The sequence below is a fragment of the Chaetura pelagica genome, unplaced genomic scaffold, assembly GCF_000747805.2.
Source record: "Chaetura pelagica isolate M959 unplaced genomic scaffold, ChaPel_1.0 scaffold31, whole genome shotgun sequence".
In the NCBI taxonomy this organism is placed as follows: Eukaryota; Metazoa; Chordata; class Aves; order Apodiformes; family Apodidae; genus Chaetura; species Chaetura pelagica.
Genome location: NW_009952481.1, coordinates 2,713,092 through 2,740,672, shown reverse-complemented (window position 1 = coordinate 2,740,672; position 27,581 = coordinate 2,713,092). Strand labels below are relative to the sequence as shown.

At 39.1% G+C, this 27,581-nt stretch overlaps 1 protein-coding gene across 1 annotated transcript in view; it reads left to right on the top strand.

The window, feature by feature from the left end:
* Positions 1–14,063: 14,063 nt before the first annotated feature.
* RAI14 (retinoic acid induced 14) overlaps positions 14,064–27,581 on the top strand; it is a 34,997-nt gene continuing 21,479 nt past the window's right edge. The window contains exons 1-2 of the mRNA XM_010008763.1: positions 14,064–14,102; positions 14,447–14,577. Coding sequence (XP_010007065.1) covers positions 14,064–14,102; positions 14,447–14,577 — 170 coding nt within the window. The remainder of the gene's footprint in view (positions 14,103–14,446; positions 14,578–27,581) is intronic.

The window sequence follows — 27,581 nt, the reverse complement described above, 5'->3', positions numbered from 1 at the left end:
AGGCATAGAAATAAAAGAATGACGCATTCTAAAATAAAACAAAGCTAAGGAAGTGGCTGCCTACCCATGAAGTTCAATATTAGTCTAAAACTTCTAACTTATTTCCAAATAATGTCATCATGTAAATTTTTTTCATTTGCTGAAATAAATGTTTGTTGCCTTCATTAAAAAAAAGAGAAAAAAAAAATCCCACAAAATTAAAAAACCCCACCCCAAACCAAAAATCTCTCCAAACCAAAATTGAACTGGAATGGTGGATTTCTCCCTCATTTACACCAGGAGATGTTGATTCTTTGTTTTAATTTCCAGTGTGAGAAGCTAGTGCATATAGGCCTCCCAGCTCTTTTTAACAAAAGGAGTTACTTGCACCATGGAGGCTGCAGGTAACCTTCCAGCAACCATGAAACCTTGTCCCAGGGTTTGATGCCTTGGGTCATCAAGAGCATTTGTGCTAAAAGAAAGTGGCATTGGAGATGGCCAGCCCGTAGGGAGCACAACAGCCCAGTTGTACAAAGGGGAGCATAATAAAATCAATTCAGTGCCTGGGAAGGCACAAGGAAGCAGCCTGAGGCAGCATGTTGTGTCAGGGACTGAGTACAAAGCCTTGGACAGCTGCAGCACAGAGCTTTAATTTATAGTGACGTAGCAGGGCGCGTGCCAAAACTTTCCTCACTCCTAAGGAGACATTTACCAGTGCATAATAATTCAGCCTTCAGTTCTTTGGAGATGCTGAAGAACATTTTGGGTTTTCTTCTCAAGTGGATATAGCAGTGTTATGTGATGAGATTATTGAGGACTTGTCTGTTCATATTTGTAATTTCTGTAGTCACTGCAGTAAGGTTACTCCCATATTTTGCTAATAGCAGTATCTTCACTGTAACGTTTTCTGTAAAAGTGTCTTAGCTTTGTCAGTCTCTTCCCATTCAAACAGGATACTAGGCCAAAATCTTTTAAAATTTCATTTCTCAGCAGTAATGACAAAGTAGTTGTGAAATACTATGTGGAGTTTTGCAAATAGAAAACCTTAATTTTTTTTTATTTTAATGCAGTTAAGTTTTTTTAGATGTATAAACCAAAACTGATATATGGTGATTGATACTCCCAACAGTTTAAGCACGTATCTTTTTCCTAAAATGCAGGACAAGTTCTTGAGAGCTTCCTTTTCAAACCTATATTTAGGTACTTAAACAAGATACTAAGCTTTTAAAATGGCTAGTTGAACAAATAGTTCAATATTCCATAGTGGGATGTGCATGGCATAAAATACACTTAATGTAAGAGACAGTAGTCCACTGACGTATCCTTTCAGAGTAAAGAGGTGTCTTCAGCCTCTGTCTGAGTTACTGTTTTATCCATACTTAGATTTTTATTAAAACCCTGAATTAAAGTGTGGCTGTAGCCTGTCCTCAGTTTAGGCTTCAACCCTTGATTGACATTATCATTAAAAGCTCTTACAGATGTTTATAGGAATCAGTGGCTGGGACATGAAAAGACCATGCAATCAAAAGCATTCCAGCTTTCTGCTTGAGTGGTTACAGCAGCATAGGCAAATCTGGTGGCTTTAAAACATTTTTGTTCTACAGTCCTCTAAAAAATGTTCTGCTAATGTTAAAGAGCTGGCCTGCTAAATTCAGTATTACTGCCTTGCCTTTCTTATATATCTTTGGATATTTGAGGAGCCAAGAGATCACTAGGGACCTATAGCATACAGGTCACTTGAGCACAGGGTTTCCTTTCTTAGAAATAGGCTTGTTGGTGAGGTGACACACAGATGAGGGGTAGCAATGCTCTTTTCTTCTCTCTGCTTTCCATCTGACTACTGAAGAAAAGCAGTGTTGCAATCAGCTGGTTCTTTAGGGCAGTGTTTTTAGTGTGACCTGGCCCTGCTGCCAGCCAGCTTGTACAGACACCAGTATGTTAATTTTTGTTCTGCAGAGCAGGAGAGCGAATAGGAGTTGTGGTGCAAAAAGCAGCGGGACTGAGCAGATTTCTTATAAGAGAGCGGTAATTACTTCTCAGATTGAGAGTCCTTGGACTTCTGTTTCCAGTAGTGCCTGTCAGTGCCTGTCTGGGGAGGAGCAAGCACTGAGCAAATGTGTATACTTCTCTGTAATGTTTTCTAATGGTACTGACTATTTTCAGCTCAAGCAATTTTCTGAATGTGAAATTCATTCCTTGTAGTTCGAGTGAATCTCTCTTCCAAATCTGTAGACGATCTTTCTACCTAATGGATTATCATTTCCTCCTTAAACCCACGTAAACTGTTGTCTGCAACATCCTTTTAGAGGAGCTCTACTATAAGTAGGACTACTAGAAGTCTACTATTGACTTTCTTTTGGTTTTGACCTAGGTCCACTTTCATGTGGTAGACCTTCACGGTGCTGCAAAAGACACTGAACAGTTAATCCCCATCCACCTAGCCCATGTTATTATCGACTATCCCTTAACTTGCCTTTCTTTTGAGGCTGAGGCACCCTTAGCCTATTGGTTCTTCACAGAGATGCTGGGTTGGATCATTCTGCATTTCTGAAACTTCTCCAGCTCTAATGCCATTTCAGAGAAACAGACCAATACTGCACATCGGTGAACACCTGGAAAAGGCAGTTGGTGTACAGTCTGTAGTTATTTTGTTTTCTTCCTTATGCCTTATCTGACAATTGCCAACACTCAGATTTGTAGGGTTTGGACTAGGAGTCAGGAAACGTGGGTGCTGTTTCTGCCTCACTTCTGTAGTCACTTTGCTTCTTGTTTTTTGCTGCTTTTCTGTGTTGTGCATATTTGGGTAATTAATGAATTGAAAAGTATTTTAACTGTCGTGGTTGAGGGCTCCAATTTCTGTCTCAGAGGGTTTTTTATTAATCCTTTACATAATGCAGAAAATAATATTCTTTGGTTCTTAATATATGTTCTTAGTTATGTGTGTTCTTTTCTCTTTAGATATTTTTTAAAGGGTGTAACTTATTTTGATTTGCAAACACTCCTTTAAACTTCATTTTCTAGCCTTTTTATGTTAATTAAATGTGAAGTAGTAATAAACCATGGGTTGTTTTCAAAGTTTATGAAGACAAAATTTTTTAAACCTGCATAGCTGCAGAAAGGAGTAACAAATAAGTAGTTTGTTACCTCTCTTTAGCTGGGCAGTGTCTGTAGAAGTAATGTTTGATGCATTATTCTAAATTTTAAGAGCAATACCTACTTCTTTTCCAAGAGAAGGCTTAAGAATGTTTATTTTGGAGACTTCTAAGAAACCCTGCTTATTTGTGTAATACCTTTTTAAAAATAGCTACCCATATGGATCCAGGGAATGCTTGTGCATGTCACATATGTCTAACGCCTTTCCTTCTCCTGAGACCAAACTACATTACATCATATTTTATGATTACAAGACAGAATTTTAGTGGAACTTAGCCATATGGTTGAGTCATCTGTTCTTTTCAGTTTTGGAAGGATTAAACTAGCATCTTCAAAAGACTGTTACATTTATTGGCTTTTTTAACCTACAAAATTTGGAAACCTTCTGCTGTCTCTGGCAATGAAAGCTACCCCATTTTCTGCTTATTATTTATGCATATATATTTTGTAGTTATTAACTGAATCTGTTAAAAATGCTGTTACAGGATGAAAAAATATGCTTATGTGTTATTTTGAGTTTACTGTCTTGTGAGATGGAAGGGTACCCCAAAAATACAGGATGTGGATTCCTAAAAGTAATGAAAAAACAGCAAACCCACATTCCTTCCATTTTTGTAGTGACTCACAAAGCTCTTAGTTATCTCTTCTTTCTTGAAGACTTAGAACGTGTTGCAAATCCTTGCTCTCCTCTCTCACTCCTTTTCGTATGAATTATTGAGAAGCAAGTTTTGAAAAGGAATCACCTCATGCTGAGTGGTTCTTTGCTCCTGGAAACAGTCTAAAGTCAGCAGTTATTCGTTCACAGTTGTTCCATAGAACCCATCCTAGCCTTGGTGTGCAGTCTGAGTCTTTTGAAATGTACGTAGTATAAACTGAACATGACAGGAGTGTGAATATCTAGGGATAATTGTCAGGTCACTCTACTTGTAAGCATCAAAGGGGTAGGGTGGCTTTAGGGAGACGTTTATGAGATCTGGATTATTGCTAGACATTTCCTCTCATGTCTCCTCCATGGAACCTTGCAAAGAGGTTATGACTATAACAGGGATGTTTCTGATGGTGGGAAAGACAGGTGATGGCTGGTAGCACTGCAGGCCCACTTAGTTTGTATGGGGTTCTGTGCCATGTCTCTAGAGAGATTCTCAACTGCCCTTGGTACTGCCCTTCAGGATTTTATGCTTTGTGTTTCTTTTCATTGGAGATTTTTAAATTGCAGTGGCTTTGCGCTGGGAAGGCAAAAATCTCGAGGTTGTTGACTTGCTGAACTCTATTATAGAAGATGTGCATGGATCTTCTGAAGAAGTAGAAGGATAAGCTGTAGGTAACCTGAAGCAGGGTTTCTCCATGCATCGGCAACAGTATTCCCCACAGAGTGGGATCAAGACTACAACAAATAAACTGATGTCAACGTGTACCTCTGATAAGAGCGACATGATGATTGTGGCATGCAAATATAACCCAGCCTAGAACTAATTAACAGGAGCCAAGTGAATCTTTTAAAAAGTCTGTTTGTGACTTCTCTCATTTTGTGTGAATAAGCCTAACACATTTGGTAAAGTGCAGGGTATCCAAATTAGTGGAATCACTGGAGCAACAGCACTTAGCTTTCCAGTAGATCACACATGGATAAGAATGTTCAGTTGAGACTGGGAGGTTTACATTTATGTGTAGGCTGGCCCATGGTTGTTTCAGGCAGCAGGTAGCTCCATCACTGTTCAAACAGTCAAGAGTTAAACCCTGGCAGTATCTTGGGGCATCTGAGTTTCCACAGGCCGCCTGGAGGATAGTGTGCCAGCTGTGGTCCTGATCAGATGACAAGTGAGGCCTTCTATGCCTTCTGAACAGAAAACCTGTGTAAGGGCTGTGTATGTTATTATTTATCCCTGTAGAGAAATTACAGCCCTGTAGAGAGTTCCTTCTGCAAATGAGGCTAGAAGGACCCAGGGTGAGTGCCTGCTTGTTCTTTCTCTCCTTTTACTTAATGCCTGCCACATGTGGGCAGTTGATGTTCCGCATACAGAGAGTGTGACTCACAAAAGACTTGTCTGATTCTCAGTGCATGTGATGTGGAGAATAAACAATGTGGGAAGATGTGGTGGTATGAAATCTCACATGCTCTTCTCTGGCTGCTGAAGTGGATTTTCTTTTCATGCAAAATCATTGGCTTGCTTTACTAATTTTGTTAAGTCCAACTGGAAATGTATTTTAGGTATAACTTCCCTATGACTCTTGGATTATCCTTTATTGCATCCATGAAAATAAAAGCAGCTAAACATAACTTGCTGTTTTAATACTTGATTTGGGAGGCTAACAAATACTAGATCAAGGAGGTCAATACATGGCACAATCATATGTTTCTATCAGTGGCCTCAAGAACATTGGACAGATAGTGAAAATTTTTTGCCTTCGTTTGTAGTCATGAAGTACTTTTGGAGATTGAGTTGAGCCTTTGAAGGCTCCAAGCAAAAGAATTTCTTGGAATAGGGATTTGTCTCCATGCATGCACTGTGTTTTGTTTGGCTTTGTCATGGGTTTTAGAATAGAAGGCTATAACCCAGTACCAATGGATCTGTCCTTTACAAGAATGAGAAATTCAACTATAAATAGACTGTTTTTCTACTCTGAATAGTTCTGAGATTTTAATACATACTTAGTTACAAATTTTGCAATTGTATTGCTTCCTACAGTGGCATTCTAGTAGGTAAAAATGTAGCACAAAGTGGTCTTAAGAACAACCATTTAAAATGTTTTCTGGTGCTTGTGGAGAATATTAAGAGAGTGGAGCTTTGCCAAGTAATCTATTTTAACCTTCTAGTAGAGAAAAAAAAAAAAAGGAAACCACTTTCATTGTGAGCTGTGACACCATGTAGACATTTGTAATACAAAAGTAAGATGCCATGGTGGCTAGTACCTTAAGAATTCATCTTACTGATGTAGTAACACAGATCAGTTAATGTAATTCTGGACTGTGTGCAGTTCAGCTTGATGTTGAATTCTTTTCTTGTCTGCAGACTTCATAATTAACCTTTATGTCTGGGTTCTACTTTGCAGAATAAGAGGGAGAAAAAAAAGAGCAGCAGTTCTAAACTTAATGAGAACCAGCTCACTATGCAGAAGTGGCTAGAGAAGCAGTGTGTGGAGAGGTATAGCAGTAGACAGGAGGAAAGGTGGAGCCATGGGTCTGCCAAGTGCCAGTCATAGTAAGTGAGGTAATGTTACAGGTGAGTGGGTTCCAGCAGGATGGGTGTCCCATTTGTCCATCTGGAAGCAAGAAGATCTGTCAAGTACCTGTGTTCTCTGACTTAAGTTTACTCACTAAATGAGACTGGAGGGTGTTGCTAAAAATCTAGGTAGATGTAGTAAAATCAGATACTCATACGAAGAAACAGGTGGTGCTGAATTTAAAAGCAATCCATTAAGGTAGTGGTACATGTATGGCATTGAATGCTGAGAGCCAACAAGCTGTTTCTGTCACTGTCTGTAGCTGTAGAGGTCAAATGTGTGCCCTGGTCATTAGGCGCACTCTGATCCTCACAGACCATTATATCCTAACACAGTGATGAGGAATGCAGGATAGTCAACAAAATAGCTGAATAAACAAACTTTGCTTGCATAGTTGGCATTGTCCCTGTATCTTACAGCCTGCTTACCACTGAAATATACTTACCCCATAAAAGGTGACATTAGATTGTCCACCCAATATCACTTTAAATCGGATGATCTCTCTTTTCCTCAACTGACCATGAAGTGGTTGTGCAGCAGATATCTTGAGACCTTGAAAGACCTTATACGAACTGTAATTTGACCTTGATACATAGTTAAAATGTGTTGATTCAGTAGCTCTGCAGTCTTAAAATATTGTTAGAAAGCAGTCCTTCCCATGCATCTCATGCTGAGGAGCACTTTCTCATTTATTTATGTATTTTTATTTTTAAGCCTAAGATAGATCTGAAGATTCTTGGGTGTCCTTGACTATCAATTTGAGAAGTGTGGGGTTGTTTTTTAAGTCTGTCTGACAGCCCATGGACTGTTTTGAAGGAAGTAGCTCCCACATGTCCAGTGGTAAACAGTAGTCCATTAGGTGTACTTTAGTATTACTTATATTTACTGAGTAATTTCAAGATGAGAACAGTCATCTGAGTTCATTGTAGCTCAAATCTTTAAAACTATGATAAAAGACAGAGCAATGGGAGATGGTCTCTTCAAAGAGGATTGATTTCACTTTTTGTTTTTAAAATGTCTCTTGTGGTTTTTTTCCTGTGTTAAAATAAGCATTGTCTCATTTATACAAATATACACAATTAGTTCTTGGCTTTACTTCTGTCTCATTGAGAATAGTTATGTGTGGTGTCACAGCTACATCCTTTGCTGTCCAAAATCAAAGCTAAATCTCCAGTTGCTGTATTGATCATGTGTGAGGTGATAAACCATTGGCAGTAGATGGACTCTGGCTGTACGTTACTAATGATTTAGGTGTAGTTTTTGTTATTTTGTTCTAATGCTTTGCATGTTGTGAGCTTTTGGCTCATCACTTTATACCTCCACTAGGGTGAAACTGGTTGCTTGAAAATATCAGCAATTGCTTGAAAGAAAACAGATGTACCTAGATGTAATGTTAGTAGGAAATCTCACTATGCTTCAAATGCAAAGGTTGATTTATTTTATTTTGTTAAAAAGCTTGAAATAGTATCTGAAGAAAAAAATACATCCTGGCTTTTACTAGGGAATACAGTAAGGAAGCATGGGTGAGCTGTGTGTTACACAGAACTCCACCATACCTGTAAGCTCACTAGGTGTGGGCCAGCTGTATTCCTTGGTCTGATTGGAATTGTGTCATGCTGTCTTGGACCCTTACAAACTAAAGGGTTCAATCTCTTTACTTTCCTACTCCTATAGTTGAGTTACAAAGGGACCGCTTATCTATACTTAGTTTACTGTGCAGATTCCCTGTGCTGATCTGATGGCTACTCTGCATTTAAAACCTGACAAATTGTGAGAACAAACACAGGCTTGTAAAAAAACCAAAGAAACCTGAAGAACCCAAGAAACTTACTAACAAGAAACACAAACAGCAAACTGTTAAATGCATTTCTTTCCATTTTCATTTCCCACTTGAGTGTTCTTGGGCCACAGTGCACAGCCTGCTGCAATTCCAGTCATTATTTAAGCAAAGACCATGCTTAATTTTTTTTCTGTAATTTCCCTGCCCCCACTCCAAACTTGCAGTCTGAGATGACCGTTTCAGTCAGGTCATCTTTACCCTTCTCTGCTGGTGAAAGACCCTTTCATTTCACAGCTCATAGTCCCCTTTTGCCAGGAAAGTTTCCGGGCAGCCTGACTGGCTGATAGAAGCATCCTGCTGAGTGACTTGCTATTTAGTTGTGTTATTCTGGGGTTCAGCATGAAAAAAAGGTTTGCTTGGATAATAATCACTTCTTTATCTACAGAAGCTACCCAATGAATGGGTTATTATCAAGGTTTACTGACAATCTACCATTAGTCTTCTGTTACCATTCATTGTTCATTCACTCCAACTGCTTCCTGTCTTCCCCATGGTGCTTTTTATGTCCGGTTCAAGTGGTATTCATGGTGTGACACATAGTCTCCAGTGTCAAACAAACCTTGTGCACTTCACGTGGCCGGTTACCCCAGCCAGGCACAGTAGCTCAAGAAGCAAAAGGAGAACAATGGAGTAACACTTCTGCTTGTAGAATGTTCACAGGGTACTTGCATTGCAGCTGCTGTTTCCACCTTTAAGGAAACACACGTGTGAGGTTTGTGAGCTGCAAATGTCTTATCTTTTTTATGTAAATATAGTATTTTTAGCTGTCAGTCACCTAAAATAGGGAAAATGGATGGCCAAGTGAAGCTGGAGAAGACTGCTTCTATTGTAACAGTTAGTGACATTTAGATAATATCACTGAATTACTTTAAAAGGCATTGTCATGCTTTGGGTTTTTTTTAAACTTAAGAGGTCAAGGTGTTACTTGTGAAGTTAGTTAGCGGAGCATCTTTTGGCCATGGCCTTCAAGGTGCTGCCACAATGGAGTGCAGTGCAAGAGGTCAGCTTGCAATGCCACTGGTGCTACATACGCAGTCTGGGCAGACTTTGAAAAGAGCTAGAGCCACAGCAACTGAGAGAGACCTGGGAGGCATCAGTTTCTGGTACCTGCTAAGCTCTGGACGTTCTGGAAGCTGCTGCCATAGATTTGGATAGGCTATTGCTGGTAACTTCGGCAACATCTTGCCCATATGCAAAGGAGATTTTTCTACTCCCACCACTCAAGTGTGCTGCTGGTAAATACCTCCTCTAAATTGGGCATGGAGGGCAGGAAAAGGTGTAAGCTACTTCCTCACTTATGACTGACTCCTAGGTAATAATGTTTTTAGATAAGCCATTCTTCTGAGCAAAGCCATATTCTGTTGTTTTAGCTTTGAGGGATGTTTTGTCTCATGAATGTATTCCCTACAATAGGATTGTTCTTGTTTTTAAGGCTCTCTTGGGAAGCCTGGGACATGCAGACCTTCGCGGGTGACCTTGTGATGCAGTAGTGTGCAGTGTCTTTGCCATGTTTGTGACGCCAGTCTTTAAGTATGCCTTTCCTTTTCAGACAGTGAGTTGCTGAGTTTGAAATTATCAGGAATTTCAATTTGCTACTCAGCTTCCCTGCAGTTCTGATTTCAATGGAGATAACATAACTCTGTCTCCAGTAGGTTTGCAACAATGCAAGGTCACTTAAATCATCTCCTGTAGGCTGCATGCCAAAGATAAAGAAACAAAGTGGTTGTCCAGTTAATGTTTGCGTAGGTCTTTGTGCATGGAAAACACTGTGTACAACTAATTAGAAATAACAGCTAGTTAGAACTATCACCTCTTGTTATAGATTGCTGTTTCTTGCTTGACATTTACTATTAATCTCAAAAGGCAGTTGAGGCTTACTATTCTGATGGGGTAGTGATGGGGGAAAAAAACCGCATACCTTTTTCAAACTTATTTTTTAATTCTCAAACTTCTCTTCTAGAACGAAGTACATTTGCGGACAGAATACAGTGTGCACAATGAGTAGCTTAAGCTTTAACTATAAAAAATAGGCTTTGAAATAAAGGTTTCTCTTTGAACTCAAAGAAATCTGTCAATTTGTCAACATGCTGTGTGTGATCCAAAATGATGAAGGATGTTTTAGTGAGCAGTATCAGCCCCAAGAGTATAGTAACTGCTTTATTAGTATTTTGCAGCCATAGAATTATCTCTAGGCTTGCAGAAGAAATAACCCGTGCATAGAGGAATCTTAGAGGAGACGCATGGTCAAGCACTATGAGTACCATTACTGTCAGTAACCACTGCTGAAGTGTGTATCTGTGGCAATTTTGGACCTGGAGTTTTGAGAGTTCAGCCTGTCTTGGTGGTGATCATTGAAGCTGTTTTGAGCACTCTGAATTTGGCTTGAGTGTTTTGGTATTTTTAATGACTAATCAGGTGTAAGGTGTAAATCAAGTAAATCAGTTTTCTCCTGTCCTCTGTCTCCCTCTGTTAAACTTGACCAGGCAGAGCTCTGTGCAGGAGTGGCTTTCCATCCCAAGCATGGCTAGCTCTTCCTGCCAAGTTCTTTCTCAAGTTCTTAAGTGTTTAAATATGGAAAATACTTAACTCTTACCAGGGAGGTTCTTCTGACTGAGGCCATTAAGCACAGTTAACCTATCTGAAAAATGAAAATTAAGACTGAAGAGCATGCTTGATAGGGATGTTAAATTTCAGTCAGAAATTTCAACCCAGCTCTGCTAAGCCACCTTATGTTTGGATTTTGGCTTTACCATCCTTTCAGCTGTCACTGTGTTGTATTCATGTGTCCTTTCTTCAGCGTGGTAGGTGATTGTTACAGTTAGGGTTTATTAGGGAGGACAGATTATCTGATCCCCTGAATAAGGATATTGCTGTTCATAGGAAAAGACTTAACTGATATTAGGCATAACTGAAAATTTCTTTGTGTATCCAAAAACTTGCACTCTTGAGCTTTGATCAGTTTTACTTGCCCATTATTGCTACCTAAAACAGTTTATGTGTGTTTTAAAAAACCGAAACAACTAACCAAGTCTCACCCTGCCACAAAAAAATTGCCCCAACCTGAAGAACTTCTGAGTGCAGTACTGATTCTGTTCTATGAAGCTGAAATGTGTGTTTCATCTGCTGAGTTCTGCATGTGTTCATAAACCATTGTTACTGCAGAATGTTAATTGTTTGAAAGAAGGCAGTTGATAACTGTTTGGCATGTGGCCTACGGAAGGAGGGTGGGGTAGGTGGAGATCAAGAAACCCCACATGTACTGTCTATTTCAAGATCAGATTCTTCCAAATTCCTTATATTCATGTGTTTACCTTTACACTCAACTGCTCAGTTTTTTAAATTTGCATGCCACATGTATATCACCACATCTCATGTTTATTACTCAGTTTGCTAACTTTCATATTTGCAACACTCTTAACATAAAAGAACCAAAAAACCAAAACCCCCTGACTTTATTGCTGTTGAAAAGTACCTGCTTAGTTGCTGAAGTCTGAAGTTTCTGTTGTTCTGGTGCTATAAAAGAGATTTTACTGAAAGACTGACTGCTACTCTGTGTTGCAAATACGCAAAGTATGTAATGAAGTTGTAATCCTTAAATCTTTTAAAATTGTGTTTGTGTATATTTTTGGTTACCATAAAGGGTGTGGTTAAAAACTATAGTAAAGTTTAAAGTATCTGTTCTTCTAAGAGATTAATACCATATGTCATAAAATGTTTTAATGTTAACATGAACGTGGCATCATTCTGCAACATCAAGCTTCCTCATTCATTATCTATATATCTCCTAGGTGCAGTTTTCACATTAGCACTGAGGTGTAATTTGGGACCTAGCTGTGTGTTAGGTCTGGGATGTTAATGGTGGTGTAATTATACTCAGGGATGCAGTTGCCACAGCAGCTTCTCAAAGGGGAAATGAACTCTTGATTTCTGCTCTTTCTTAAATTTGGGGGTTGGCAGGAGTGTACTTGGTTGCTTATACTAGAGTACTGGAGATAGGATTGTATGTCATTAATGTTTTAGTTTAATAGCTGAACACTGAGGAAATGTTCCTGAATCTGCTTGAAGTTGTTGCCATTGTTTTACTAAAAAGCTGAATGCTCTTCAGAAAGCTATTCCACCAAGAATTTTCAGCAAGCCTTATTCTTAACATTTTCCTCTAGCTTATTCTGTTTCATGTTTCAAGAGTAAACTGGTTATTTCAGGTCATGAGAAAAACTTAATTTAGGTGTTCTATTTCTTTTTCAAACTACAGATTGGTGTCGGATTAGATGGGGCAGGGGGAGGAGGTGTGTATATTATCATGTTACCAGCCATCTTCTTCTTCCTTGTCCAAGATATTAAAAAAAAAAGTGCTACCAGTGTTGGTGATTTATGGGTATTCATAAAGTGTCCTACATTTAAATATCTTATATGACTGAGTGATAAAACCCACAGAAACAGGTCAAACTCCAAAACAAAAGGAATAATATACTGTCAAACAGTGTTAACTTTAAAGGATTTTATTTACAAGTATGATACATTTTTTTAACATCTTCTTTTAATAATGGGCTCACTTTAAAGCATGAAATTCCCCAAATGAAGAATATGCAACATGTTTCATTTTAGGTGGAGCCTGCTACTTGGCTGACCACTTATTGTCATGGAGTCTAACTAAACATTGCTAGGGGAAACAGTTTTTTTGAATGATGTAATTAGTGCTTTAGGGTCTTCGAAAGTTTTTTGCAGTGCTATAAGAATAAAAGACTATAATCTACTTGATATGCATTTATCCACCAGCCATACCACTGCCATAATAGACTGCAGTTGCTCTTTGTGTTCAGCATGCCACTTCCTTTAACAGAGTTGCCTTTCATACTCTAATTTCCAGGTGATGGTCCTTCAACTCCTGTCTGCTCTCCTGCCCGGACTGTGTTCTCCTAAGTGTTTTTTTAAATTTGGTTTTTAAATAACTGGTAACCTGGAATGCTTTTTCCCTGTTCTTATTTTCAGGATATGCACAGCTTGTGGAGTTAGCCTGTATCAGTTTGTACCTTGTGCACTCCTCATAAATCCTGACAGAGAAACACCATTTTTTTTTTATTCAGCTAGAGGCAAAAAAGTATGTTTTAAGCATCAGGACAAAGTGATTTTTTAAATATATTTTTTTTTTAAGTTGAGCATTTCTCAAGTAGTGTATCAGTATTAATTTTGTCAGTGTGAAAGTTGTGTAGAAATTGAGTGCTAATGAATAGGCAACCCTCCTTGGATGTAAGCTGACTGATGTCAGAGCAAGCCATAATCTGTTGAAGGTATCTCTCCTGAGTGTTGCAGGGTGCCAACACTAACCAAGTGCAGCTTCCATTGCACCAGATTGCACCTCCTGAAGGCTGAACCCTGTTGTCAGTCTGGATTAGAAGGCATGAATGCAAGTTTGACTCCTTTTCCAGAGCTTGTATTGCTGTAATCACATAGAATGCGGAAGGTTAACTGTCCTCTCTTTTCTTAGTGTCTTCCTAGATCTGGCTTGGAGGTCTTGTAGAAGAAAAGAGGCCATGTCCTGAGAATTCAGAGGGGCTGGAGGAATCCTCACTTTAGGAAGTAGTTTCCTTTCACAGATTGAGCTGATGAGAAGGGGCAAAAGGGCTTAGTGGATAAAGTTTGGAAAGATTTAAATATAGGGTGGTAATCTTTTCTTTCAGCAGCAGTAGGGATGTGCCATCTGAGTGGTTGATTGCTTTATTTTAAAGACAAATGTAAGGGATAAAAACTCAGTAAAACTCATGAGAGTCTGCATAGATCAGTCTCTTAACCTTTTGTTGTCTACAAAGTGTGAGCTGGGAAGAGCAGTAAATACAGAAAGTTTTGCAGGCCTGTGATGTTAAGGTGGGGTATGGATCAGCTGAGGCACCTCGTTGGTTACCCACATGATGTATGTGATGAAGGTCCTGTGGGGCCAGTGCCATTCCAGAATAGAAACCCAGGACTAGACAAATGAAGGAGAATGTTTTAAAGAGTAGTGAGAACAAAAGGACAGAGTTTTCATGTTAGAGGGCCTCTCCAGCAATTGCTTAGACCCTGGCTAGAGCCACCGAGTCCTTGAGAAAAGATGCCACACAGCTTGCAACTTCTGTTTGACTTTCTTTGTGCCATTTCTTCAGGTTGGCCTTTGTTTTCAGCTTTCAATTGTGATAAATCTGTGCTGGACCATTCAGAAGAGCCTGGGCACAGTGCTGGCACTAGTAATATTTCTCCCTTTTTTTTTCTTTACTCCAGACGAACGAGTGGAATAAGAACGATGATCGTCTGCTGCAGGCGGTGGAGAATGGTGATCCTGAGAAAGTGGCTTCATTGCTGGGTAAAAAGGGAGCCAGTGCCACCAAACAAGATAGTGAGGGCAAAACTGCGTAAGTTCAACTTAAACTTGTAATTTAAGTGCAGAGGGGAGAAAAAAACAGCCTTGGATGAGTGTTCTACTTACAAAAACTAAGAACCAGAGACCATCCAGAAAATTAACTTTTCTTTTTCATCTGAAGCACAATACATTTTGCAAAGCTTCTTTCTAGTAGCCTGTGTCAATAATTCAGCAGCTAAAATTCCATTGCAGAATCAGAAAACCCATTGAGGTAACTTGAAGCTGGATTGCTGGGTACATTTAGGCCACTTTAGGACAGGGTATTTTGGGACTGAGGAGTTTCATGGCACACTGCAGTTTGAACACTGCAAAAGGCATTCATCTTTGGGGCTGTTTTTTTCCTCATGTGTATTAGTTTAATGACGTAGAAATGAAGGTAAGTTTTTCTTACTAATGGGTTAGTTTGAAATGAAACTGCGATGATAGGGTTTTAAAATCTTAGAGATGCTAATGATTCATGCAGCTCTTCCTTGTTTTGATTCAAGTTTGGCAATGAAAGTTTTGTGTGAGTGAGATTTCCTTTTCAGTCTCAATGTATTTTATAGATAGCATTTTCTTCTATTCTTCCTCTTACTGTTCTGTGACCGTTCTGAATTCTGAAAAAGTAAAGATTCCAGTAAGAAAATTACAGCCAAGAGATTTCTATCCTTAAACTTTCTTATGGCCTAGAAAGATGATTAAATGGATAAATGAGAGATGGGCATCCAATGACAGAACTAAAGCCTTCATTAACTTCTGGATAGATGAGGAGAAAGGAAAACGGTTTTTAATCATGGTTGCACCAGCACAAGACAGTTTATACCAAAGAATAATTTCTAATGTATTACTTCTGGACTGCATTTACTGAGTCACACTCTGCTTCTTGCTTGGTCTGTTTCATTTTCCTACATCTCCTCTAATACTGTTCTGTATCTGAAGAAACTTGAGTGATGGCCATGATTCATAATGACCTGCCACTTCTTACTGCATAAGTCCAAGTTCTATAATGACTTCAAATGTCTTTCTCCACACTTGAATATGTTTTTAATTTTAAAAAGTTGCATGTGTGTTGTCTTTTTTTACACATAATATTTGAAGCATGACTTCCATCAAATCCTCTGAATTACAGCTATGTCTAGCATCTCATGTTTTTACAATCAACATAACTTCAGAGCTAGATCGTTAAGCTGTGTAACACCTATGTTGCAAGTGAATCAACGAAGACTGAAATTATCAATGAGTACACACAAGCCCCTTAACACTAAGAAATAGGATTATTGTAACTCGGGATGTTGTGCATTAATGTTCAACTTTACAGGATTGTGAAAGAAATGTGAATTAATACTATAAAGAATTCTTTTGCTTGTTCTGTAAGCTCATTTAATTGTCATTTGCATATTTAGGTATTTCTGTGTACTGGTTTAAGGGAAGGCTTGAGAGAGAACAAAGAAATGGAGTGTGGTTGTGATGCAGAAATAGCGTGTGTCAACTCAAATCCTGTTCCCAGTGCGCTGGGAAATTTAGCATACCTCTTCAGGTTATTTCTTTCTTCATTTTGAAAGATGAAGACTGACAGGTTTAGGAGCAATGACACTGATCTGGAGAGACATAGCTACAAGAGAGTATCATGACCCAGAAATTTTGTCCAGTATGGCTTAATAATAACAGGCAGTGTTGTGATTGCATTTCTCCGTCTTCAGAGTACATTTTTTTAGTGTGTAATATGTGAAGTACAGCCATTATTTCTGTGTAAGTAGGCTTCTTTCTCCTGCATTTGCAGTGTAATAATAGGGTTTCTTTCTTGCACAGTGATTCTGGGTGCATAAATTAGCTGTTTTGCCCTTCTCAGAAGCTTTGCTTAGAGGCATAAACTGCTGCAGCCCAGCTCTGAGGTCTGTTAGTGTCCTGGAGAAGCATGGTACTAGTTTGTCAGCTGCCTCACTTGTATCATGGGAGATGCACACACAATGGAAAAGCACAGTCTGGGAGAGGTCTTTTTGGGATAACTGGTCACCATAGTGCTCAGATTTCACTGGTTACATTTCAGGAAGTGGTTTGTAGAATCATGTGAAAAGGGAGGTCTTTGAGAGCTGTATTGATCCCTGTGAGTATATATTGATGCATTTGTTTATTCAATTAGGGTGGAGGTGACTAACCCAAATAACATGATGGATTCAGTTACATAACAATGTGCATAATGTGATTAAAAACCTTGGAATGTGCTTTAAAGCGGAAAAGAAGAAACTATTACATGTTGCAGTACAGGTTTGTTAGGTCAGTCATTGTCTGTTCCCTTAAGGTGTGACATGTTTCTTTTAAGATCTTTTCTTTTTAATTTTTTTTTTTGTTAACAGCCCTACGAAAAGAATTCTCGATACTGCCCAGATCTTTATGTGAAGTATAGTAATATCATACATTATTTTAAACAGATGATGGAGAGGACTCTAATTTTCCATGCATGAAGGTTTTTTTCCAAGTTTCTGTTGTATAATTAAATGGTTTCTTAATATAAAATGGTTGAACTGAGTGATCAGAGACCAGAACCCAGGATTCTTTTATTTGTCCTGTTGGATACTGTTTACATCATTCTGCTGAGTCCTTCTGCAATGTAGTCTGGCTCAGTTTTCGGTATAACCACCTAAATTTCACCTGTATTTTCTTGTGCCTTTGTCTTGTAGGCCCGGTTCTTTGCCCATATGCGATAAAATAGAGATGCTTAAATTAATATTATCTAGGTACCAGTACATTTCTTATGAGGTAATATTTATAGTTTTTCATCAGGATGTTCTAGTATCCAGCAGTATCTCTTTTAAAAAGTATTTAAAAATATCAACAGAGTAATAAGTTTTTTAAGACTTTCCTGACTTTCCAAACTATGACTCTGCCTCTGCCTCAGTCTTTTCTATAAACAATAAATCAATTTTAAAGCCATGGAGCAAATCCACCTTTGGCATAAGTTGACACAACCTCATTGTTGCTCCCACTTACGCAGCACAGACTATTGCCAAGCACACTTGTAATGGAGCCTATCTAGAAATCTGACTCTGCCAGTTGTAGTCTTATTCTGCCAGATAGGGTTTTTTTGTCCAGCTTCCTTAAACAACAAAACAGTGCTTTCCAGTTTGGAATTTGATCATTTAAATCCCACTTAAACTAACAAGAAAAGGGTTTTCAAAGAGAACTTTTTCAGGAGGTGATAGGATTAATTCATGTACTGAACTTTCCACAACAGAAAGTGTTCAAATGGACTGCAATTATTGAAGGGGATTGTGGAGGAGGGGCTGGGGAGGAGGAGAGGGGACTGTGTGATGGGGGGTGGAGGTGAAATTTTGGAAAGGATTCACAATGTATAAATGGCAGCCACTCCTTGTCCTGAAGTTATTTTGTCTGTGTGCCAGGCCCTCACTGCCATGTTTGTATGTTTCTGCAGGGTACTGAACTAGAATTAAATGCTTATGGCTGTTAAATGAAACAATAGTCTCCGTATTTTTTTTTAATGCAGTTGAATCAGCTGTTGTTTAGTGAGTCTGAAAATGGTACAAAAAAGTTTTAGAAGCCTCCACAAATGCACTCTTGAAGTACTCCTTCACAAAACTATTGTCTATAGAAGTCAGTAGAATCATACAGAATGGTAGGGGTTAGAAGGGACCTTAAAAGATCATCAAGTTTGATCCCCCTACCAGAGCAGAACCACTTAGGGCAAGTTACAAAGAAACACATCCAGATGGGTAGTGAAAGTCTCCAGAGAAGGAGACTCCACAACCTCACTGGGTAACCTGTTCCAGTGCTCTTGTCACCTTCCTTATGTTGAGGTGGAACTTCCTGTGTTCCACTTTGTGTCCATTGCCCCTTGTCCTATTATAAGGCACAACGGAAAAGAGACTGGCCCCTCCTTCTTGACACCCACCCTTCAGATATTCACAGACATTAATAAGATCCCATCTGAATCTTCTCCTCTCTAGACTAAACAGCCCCAGGTCACTCAGCCTTTTCTCACAAGGCAGATGTTCCAGTCCCTTAATCATCCTCGTAGCCCTTTGTTAGACTGTCTCAAGTAAATCCCTGTCCCTCTTGAACTGAGGAGCCCAGAACTGGACACGATGCTCCAGATGTGGTCTCACTAAGGCAAAGTAGAGGGGGAGAAGAACCACCCTTGACCTGCTGGCCACACTGTTCTTAATGCAACCCAGGATACCATTTGCCTTCTTGGCTACAGAGCACATTGCCATCCTGTGGATAACTTTTTGGCCACCAGGACTCCAAGGAGCTGCTTTCTAGCAGGTCATCTCCTAGTTTATACTGTTGCATGGTGTTATTCCTCCCCAGGTGCAGGAGTCTACACTTACTCTTGTTGAACCTCATTAGATTCCTTTTTGCCCAGCTCTCCAGCCAAATCTTGCTCGGTGTTTGCAGTCTTCAGGTATATCAGCCAGTCCTCTCAGCTTCATATCACCAGCAAACTTGCTGAGTATACACTATGTCCCCTCATCCAGGTTGCTGATGAAGATGTTGAACAAGACTGGACACAGCACTGGCCCCTGGGGAACTCCACTAGTTACAGGTCTCCAGCTGGGCTGTGAATTACTACTGTCTGGGCTCTATTGTGTAGCTACTTCCCAGTCCATCTCACTGTCATTTGAACCAGAATGTTCATGCCTTGGAGGCTGAACCAAAAATAAATTTTGGAGCATATTCCAACCCCAAGGCCTTTATGATGTACACAGTATTAATTTTTCTTTACTTTCTTTTGGGTCTTATTGTATAAGGAGGTGGGGCAAGTAGCATGAAGCAGATTGCTGTTTAAAAAAATAAAGCACATTTTAATTATCTTTGAGAAAAGTACATAATCACCTTTTCTTGTGTATAATAATATTAATCTTAAAGGAAGCTATTGGAAGAGTACAGTGTTACTACAGTTGTCATATGGTTCTAGATGGAAAAAAACAAACCATAGAAAATGGGTTAAACAGCAGATGTTCAAAATTGGAGAAGTCAGGTTATACCACTGGCTGTGAAATGGAAGAAGAATTGTATTAGTCTCCCTCTCTTGATTACAATTTACTGCAGGTCCTCTGGGAGGCCTTTGAAATTCAGGCAGTCTACATTATTTTCTTGTTCACCTGCTGGGTGTTGTCAGTCTAACACTGTGCCCTAGAAGGTGTTTTTTTTGTGCAGACTCTGTCATCTCTTAAAATTGCCTAAACACTTAAGTAGAAAAGTGTACTAACATACTGTCTGTTGAAAGTTGTACGAGGGTAGGAGCTGCAAGAAAGGTCTAGTGCCTGAGGACTGTTACCTCTTCAGGAATGGAGTGCATTGATTTCCCAGTGACCTGGTATGATCCTTGACAGAAAATATTTTTTCATTTACTTTTATCACAATATTTAATTTATGATGGTCCAGATGGTCACAATAATAAGGAAGACCGCAGTGATCTCCACCTCTGTTTTATCTCTAGCCAGCAGATGGCTGAAATATGGTTCTTATTCCAAAATTTCTTGTAAAGCTTATTTCCGTGGGAGATTAGAGTGTAAAAGTTTCTTGTCTCTCCAAAGCCATCCAGAAGTTCTTTTCAGGTTCAAATCCTGAATGTTTCCTTTTGTTCCCCCTCTTCCCTGCAGCATTGTTATGAACATGATTCAATTAAGGTGTTGATATTCAGTTTCCAGAAAAATAGAAACCTAAATGAAACATCTCGGCATGGTTGGGTGAAGCCATTCTCTGCCAGGATACTAAATTGGGCTAATTAGCTTTCTATGACATTCAATATGAGCTAATTGTTAATGTATATTGAGAGGAGAAATACTCCATAACAGAGGAGCAATATTTTACTTTTATTTTATAGTATTTAATAACTTTTCTGTCTTCTGTAATTTCCTGTATTGTAAAATAAATACATTCCACTTGAAGAAGAAACTCCCTATTACATGTAAAGTTCTTTGAGCATTAAGAAACAACCCAACAGGTTTTACATCTTACATGCATAGGACTTCCCTCAGATGATAGCTGTAGTTCAAAGGGGAAACTGTAATTTCTTCTAGGAGCCAACTTGTGTCTTCTGTTTTATAATCGATTTTTCACACAGGCTGATAGGATGGCTACTCTTAAACTATTGCATTTAAGTATCTATTAGTACGGCTATCATCTCATCAGAAGAAAACAAGTCATCTTCTGAAGGGCTCCTGTACATATGTTCAGGTATCCTTTGAGCTGCCCATTCCACTCCTACTCAAGGGTAGGATCAGTCAAACTTGTAATGCAGCATCAGGCAGCTGCTGGAATTCCCTGTAAAGCAGCTCCATTTGCAGAGTTGCCAAATACCCAGATTTTACCAGACCTGGCTGGGTACCAGGATGTATGTCAGTTGCTTGGATCAGAGCATAGCCTAGATGGTTGGAGGTTTTTATATGCCTGGCTTGAAACAGCTGCTGCTTGGCTCACATGGAGGCAGAACCCAGTGCCCCACTTCCATGTGAGGAAAGCTGTGGCTGCTCCTTGCACCGGCCTTATCTGAGCTGGCAGGGGAGTGCGAGGGAAGGTTCCTCTTGGAGGTCAGGCCAGAGCCAGGCTGTAGAAGCCTGGAGGGGAAAGGGCTAAGACTGCAGTTGTTTTTCAGATTAATATCTGTGTAATGGGCTGCAGTGGTTTTACATGTTTTTCAAAGACTTATGCAACCAAGAGAGCTGCATGTATAGATTTTAATTACATAACTGGCTGCTACTGGCTAAAAAAAGTTCTCTCATCCAGGAAGGGAGAGGGCACAGGCCAAAACAAAGCACTGTGCACATACTGGATTTATATATTTATTTATTTATTTTACCTTCAAATGAGGTCTTGGGCAGTAGCCTCTGGCTGTGACTGCTTATTTCTTTGGCGTATATATCCCTGTATTGTCTGCTACCTGCTTTACAGGTACATTCAGTGATTGGAAAGTACTAACCAGAAAACCTTTGAAATTGTTTTTTTTCTTGCGTAAGTCTGTGTTTTAGTCCCTACTTCTCTTCAGAAATGTGGAATCTTAAAAGCTTTACTAGTATAATTATTCTGAAATGCAGAATAAAAATATATTACCATAAATTTTGGAGATTTTATAAAAAATGTTAAGAGGCAGTCTTAGCCAGTGGTCTCTGAAGAATGTGTAACTAATGGATTGATTACTACAAGTACATATTAGTTCAGTTGGTCTGTAATCCGTTATGAAGTGCAAGAAGTTCACTATACAGTTCAATCAAACAGAAAATAATCCAAATAGTTCAGTTGCTTCAAATCTGAAAAAATCTGAAGTTACAAGTGTAAAAGACACAGAAACTCCAAACACAATACTTAACTCTGAGCTATCATTTGTCAATGTTCCTAATATTGCTTAAGGAGATCCATACTCTTTGGTTCTTGGAGCACTATATGCAGTTCTTAAGCCTTGCTGGATTTTCATGCAATAAAAATATTCTTGTTAGATTAATTTTACTCAGTTGTTCTCAGCCTTCCCAGTCTTTTCCTGGCCTCTTGTTATGCTAACATGGTTTGTGATTTCTTTGCTCTAATTTCATGCCTTTCCATTTTGCATTTGCTGGCCCATAGGCAGCAATAACCAAGCAGGTTGTATGGGAGGATGAAGGTCAAGGGAGACACTACTCATTGCTCTCATTATTGAGCTTAATTTTAACTTTGCACTCTATTTTGGCCTTGCAAGAAAGCACAGAGGATGGCTAATTGATTTTACCTGGGGAGGAAGTTACTTTTGTCTGGACACATCCATGGCATCCTGAGGGATTGCACTTTACGTTAAAAAGATATTTTGCTAGAAGATGTGTATGTTGAGAAGCTAACTGTGCACACCTTTGGGCTTCAGATGCAAGGTGTTTTTTTAGCGAAACTATTAGGAGGAATCTTCCCTGCTCCTCTCAACTTTGCTTTAGGGGCACAGGCAACACTGCTCTCATTTACAGGCTCTTTGAGACGTCGTTGTTTCTTGTACTTTGTCTGTTGTCCTACCCTACAAAACCAAAACCAAAAGTTCTTATTTAAAAGTTTAGACTTTCCATCAACACCTAGCAGTGCCCTGAAGCTTGCACTTGACAGAATCTTTGTTGCAATTTGCTGACATTAATTATTGAGGGACTTTAAAAATGGACACTCTGCAGGAAACTTTATATGATAAATCTGCATTGTGAGCACTTACATTTAAAATTAATGGTACATGGGAGAAAAGTCTGTACATTTCATACTTGAAGTTGGAGTTTGTGGCAATGCAGTAATACAGTTTGCCAAAGAAAACTGTATGAAAATGGAACTACTGGAAAACAACCTGAGAATGAAAAATACAAAGCTTGTGGGGATCTCAGGAATCTCTCTGAAGAGCAGCTGGGTGAATATTTTTACTGGGTTTGAAGGCTAAAATCAGGAGTCTGTAGCTTGCCATCTCCTGTGTTGAATGATGCAATTGCTTCTTTCCTATTAAAAAGCAGTCGTTCAACTTTGCTTTAGGGGCACAGGCAACACTGCTCTCATTTACAGGCTCTTTGAGACGTCGTTGTTTCTTGTACTTTGTCTGTTGTCCTACCCTACAAAACCAAAACCAAAAGTTCTTATTTAAAAGTTTAGACTTTCCATCAACACCTAGCAGTGCCCTGAAGCTTGCACTTGACAGAATCTTTGTTGCAATTTGCTGACATTAATTATTGAGGGACTTTAAAAATGGACACTCTGCAGGAAACTTTATATGATAAATCTGCATTGTGAGCACTTACATTTAAAATTAATGGTACATGGGAGAAAAGTCTGTACATTTCATACTTGAAGTTGGAGTTTGTGGCAATGCAGTAATACAGTTTGCCAAAGAAAACTGTATGAAAATGGAACTACTGGAAAACAACCTGAGAATGAAAAATACAAAGCTTGTGGGGATCTCAGGAATCTCTCTGAAGAGCAGCTGGGTGAATATTTTTACTGGGTTTGAAGGCTAAAATCAGGAGTCTGTAGCTTGCCATCTCCTGTGTTGAATGATGCAATTGCTTCTTTCCTATTAAAAAGCAGTCATTCAGCAGGCTTGCCTTTTATTAATGCCCTATACCTTGAGGTGTGTATGATTGAAACAAGAGATTTTAAGCAGTGAGGCGAAGCTGGAAACTTTATATGAAAACTGCATTGATGTTTCTGTGTGACTTTTTTTTTTTTTTTTTTTTGAAAGCTGTTCCAGAAAGTATGCTAACATAGAAGTTGCATGTAGAGTCTTTGCCAGCGAGTTTTGTGTATACTGAGGGAGGGCAGATCCCATCTTGTGTTTAAATTGGAGATAGAAGAACATAGACTGTGTGCATTGCTTCACTTTGCAGTGGCTGCTGCTAAGGAGGAGAGAGGGAAAAATTCGCTCACAGCTCATAGTAAATCCATGCCTGCCTATGTAAACTTTTAAAATTTTTGACCTGCGGGCATTCCAGAAGATTTTAGTAGCAACTCATTGATTGAATGTCTTAAAACTCAGAAAGCTTTGTTTTCTCAGCCTGTGATAGTGCCATCTCTGGCTCCAAACCAAAATGTATTTCCTGTAACTGTTTTTCCTAAGCAGATTTTTGCGCTTGTGTGGCTGCGTACATGTATGTGACAGAATCATGGCACGGACTGCCAGCATTTGATGGAAAACCACGTTTATTACATTTACTCTTCGGAGAAGATAGAATGGGTGCAGTGCAAAGCTATTGCTTTTATTTAAAACAAAACAAAAAAACCCAACAAAACCGCTAAAAAACAAGTATGCATTACAGTGGTACCTGTAGATGTCTGATTTTCCTTCAAGATAATCTGATTTGCTAAACATCTGTATGGTTCCTCCATAATTAAAAGACTGGCTGTTCTTAAGACACATATGTTCGCATATGAATGACTGTCTCTTGATTATGCCGTCAGGGAAAGATAAAGATTCATAGGGAAACATTCATGGTCTAATCTTAGTTTTTAGGTTTAAGGTACAGTTCTACATCCCGTTCCCTCCTCTGCACTGGCAAGACGCATGCACCTGTGATCGTGTGATGAAGCAGTGGAAGGAAGCCTTGGTTTTCAACTGTTTTTTCAGCTGGGTCACTAGCCCAGCTCAAGTGCATCTATACCAACATGCTGCTGTAGTGGTACTTATGGCCCGTTATCCTTGGGCACTCTAGCACTTCTGCCACTCAGCCTGCTGTGGAAAGCAATCAAAAGCCTGGTATAATCTAATATAAATACATGTTTGTTGTTGCTGCTGCAGTGGAATTTGAGGCTTTGAGGGATAATAGACACTGTAATCTAAAAGATGCCTCTCAAATGTGCAAAAGCTCAAGTCCTTGTAGAAAACCAGGCAGGTTATCAAGTCTGTCTCTTTCTGACTGTGATAGCTGGCGAATTGCTTGCCTGTTTGATCTGGTAGCAGCAAAGGTTGAATATCTTCCATTTCTGTGTTTTTTTAGTTAGCAGTACAAAGACTCCAGGCAGTTCTGTGTCTTTATTTTATCAGTCTTGTTTGTTTGAAGGTATGGGTCGATGGGGAAACGATAAATCATCAAACTCTTGGCAGACAAGTCAGACTTTTAAAAAGCCAACAAAGAGTTGACGTACATTAGATAACGAAGAAGAATTATCTGCCTTGGGGAGAGATGTTTTTGCTCAGAATAAATTTTGACAATGAATATATGTGAGTTTATAGTGTATTTCAAACATTCTTGCACTCAGATTAAGATGGCTGAGAACAGTATTATTGCATGCTTGCATATAAGTTTGACATTGTTCCATGTTTGTAATAATATAAAATATAAAATATAATAGTCATAATTCAACCATGGTTTTCTTTTTTGCTTTACATTTTGTAATGTGTCAGACTACTTTCAGGCCCTAGAGAAAATCTGTGTTACAGAAAATGCTAATTCTGCTCCTAAAAAAGCTCTGGAGTGTGACCCTGCCAAACAGAGACAGAGTGCTCTGATTCGGTGTAGTTTTTCAGATTTTTATTTTTCTTTTCTGTTTGTCATTTCACAGAGGAAAACTTCCTAGTTAGCAGATTACTGTCTTTAATTAAAACTTTTTTTTTCTTATTTTATCACATTCTACTAACTGTTGTGACATTTTCCCTAGATGTATGCACCACCCAGTTGTTTTCAGCCCGCTGTCAAAATAACATTGAGAGGATTGTATTTAGTTTTGCAGAATGTAGCCATGCAAATGGTTAAGCAGAGAACCTGGATGTGGCAGATCCCATGTCTGATTACTAACATCACCTTAGCAAGCTCAATTAGCCCAAGTTTTACAAGTCTGACCTCTAAATGTGGATTAATCCTTCTACTTGTGGTGAAACAATTTGTAAATAAATGTTTTATGTCAGCTAATTAGTAAAAATTACAGCCCTTTTCTGTTTGATTTAGACTGTCTGGCATTTAAATAATCTCTGGAAGCACTAATTTTCAGCATATTAGCAAAGACCAGCTTTATTTGAACTCTCATGCTCTGTCCTACACTGGTTGAAGAAGTCTCAATTCCCTTGCTAGCATGACTTTTTAACGAAAATTTGGAAAAGGTCCCTTGTCCTGAATCAAGGATGGACTTGTTCAGGACAGTTCTAAGTGCTTCACCAGTTGACATATCTGTAAGAAATCTGCTGTTTAAAACTAGCTTAGGGATGCCATACACAGCTGTCTGCTCTGTTCAGTCACCAAGCATTCATAAAAAGCATCTGTCAGTGCATTTGAAAATGTTATTTCAGTAACATTTCGGGACAGGAAATTTGAGGTCCTGACAGGACTCTGAGGTGAGTCTTGCAGCTGTTCTCCAGTTGACCCTGAATCTGACAAAATCTTGAAGGGTGTTTGCTCTTACTTTCAAAGCCTGTTTATTCCAACTGGGCTTTATGTTCCTCCCAAAGCACACATTTGTTTACTTTGTTTTGTTAAAGAACTGAGTAGTTAGTTGTGAGACCTGTACATTCCCAGTAGGAAAAAGCCTTGTCAACCAATTGACCTTTACCAGCTGGGTCTCTGGTCTCAGATGCTCACTTGCTTCATTTTTGGATGCAGTGAGAAAACCACTGGGAAGGGTAACAGGTCTTGTGCTGCCCTGAAAATGCTGGAGACAACACTAAAAGACCATTCCACCCCACAGGAAGAACAGATATATTTTACAGCAATAGAAGAAGTCTGTCTTGAATCAGAATAGGGTATAAAGATGTGGTTTTAAGTGGCAATAACAGGCTTATCTATTGTGAAGAGAAAATTAACTGTGTTGTAATTGGATTTTAGGCTGAACGAGAATCTGACCATCAGTGTGGCCCTTGCTCCAAATCAAGCCTTACATGTTTGTTTTTGTTTGCCTAAGTCATTGCACAGCCAGGAAGTGGGAGGAAAAGTTGTTTGCTTTCATATCAAAGGAAGTTTATTCGTGAAAGATGCAAGTTAAAATGCACCAGTGCTTAAGGCTTCCAGATGGTGCAAACTTCAGTGTTTGGAAACCTGCAGATCTTGCCTCAAATACTTTAGGAAAGTTTATGTAGTTTGCAAAGAGTTACTCTACTGAAATGAGTGTCTGCAGGCTTATTTGTTTCAAGAGTCTTCCTTGCTACACTGGAGCCTTCAGTGTCTGGTACTAAAGTGATGTTTTTCTTTTTAAAAGCAAGGGCTATCAACTTTAAAGTCAGATAGAATTACTCCTGAAGGGGAAGTTTTTCCTACAGGCTTGTATGTACTCTGGCTTAAATATGGCCGTAATAGGTTCCTCCTTGTCATTCTCCACTCTCTCTTGAGCAGGGCTGGTTTCCTGGCAAGTCAGTTCAGTTCACTAAACCAGTAGCTAACTAACCATGTCCCCCAGCCCCCACCCAATTCTTGCAGATTATTAAGAAAAAACAATCTCCCTACAGGGTTATGTGAGAGATAGTATAGAAGGATGTAGGGAGGATTAACATAGTAAGCAATTGAGAGGGAGCTGTAGTAGCCCAATGCTGTTTGGCTTGGGTCACTGTATAAATGACTGAGTCAAACCTTATCATTCTGTCTTTTCACT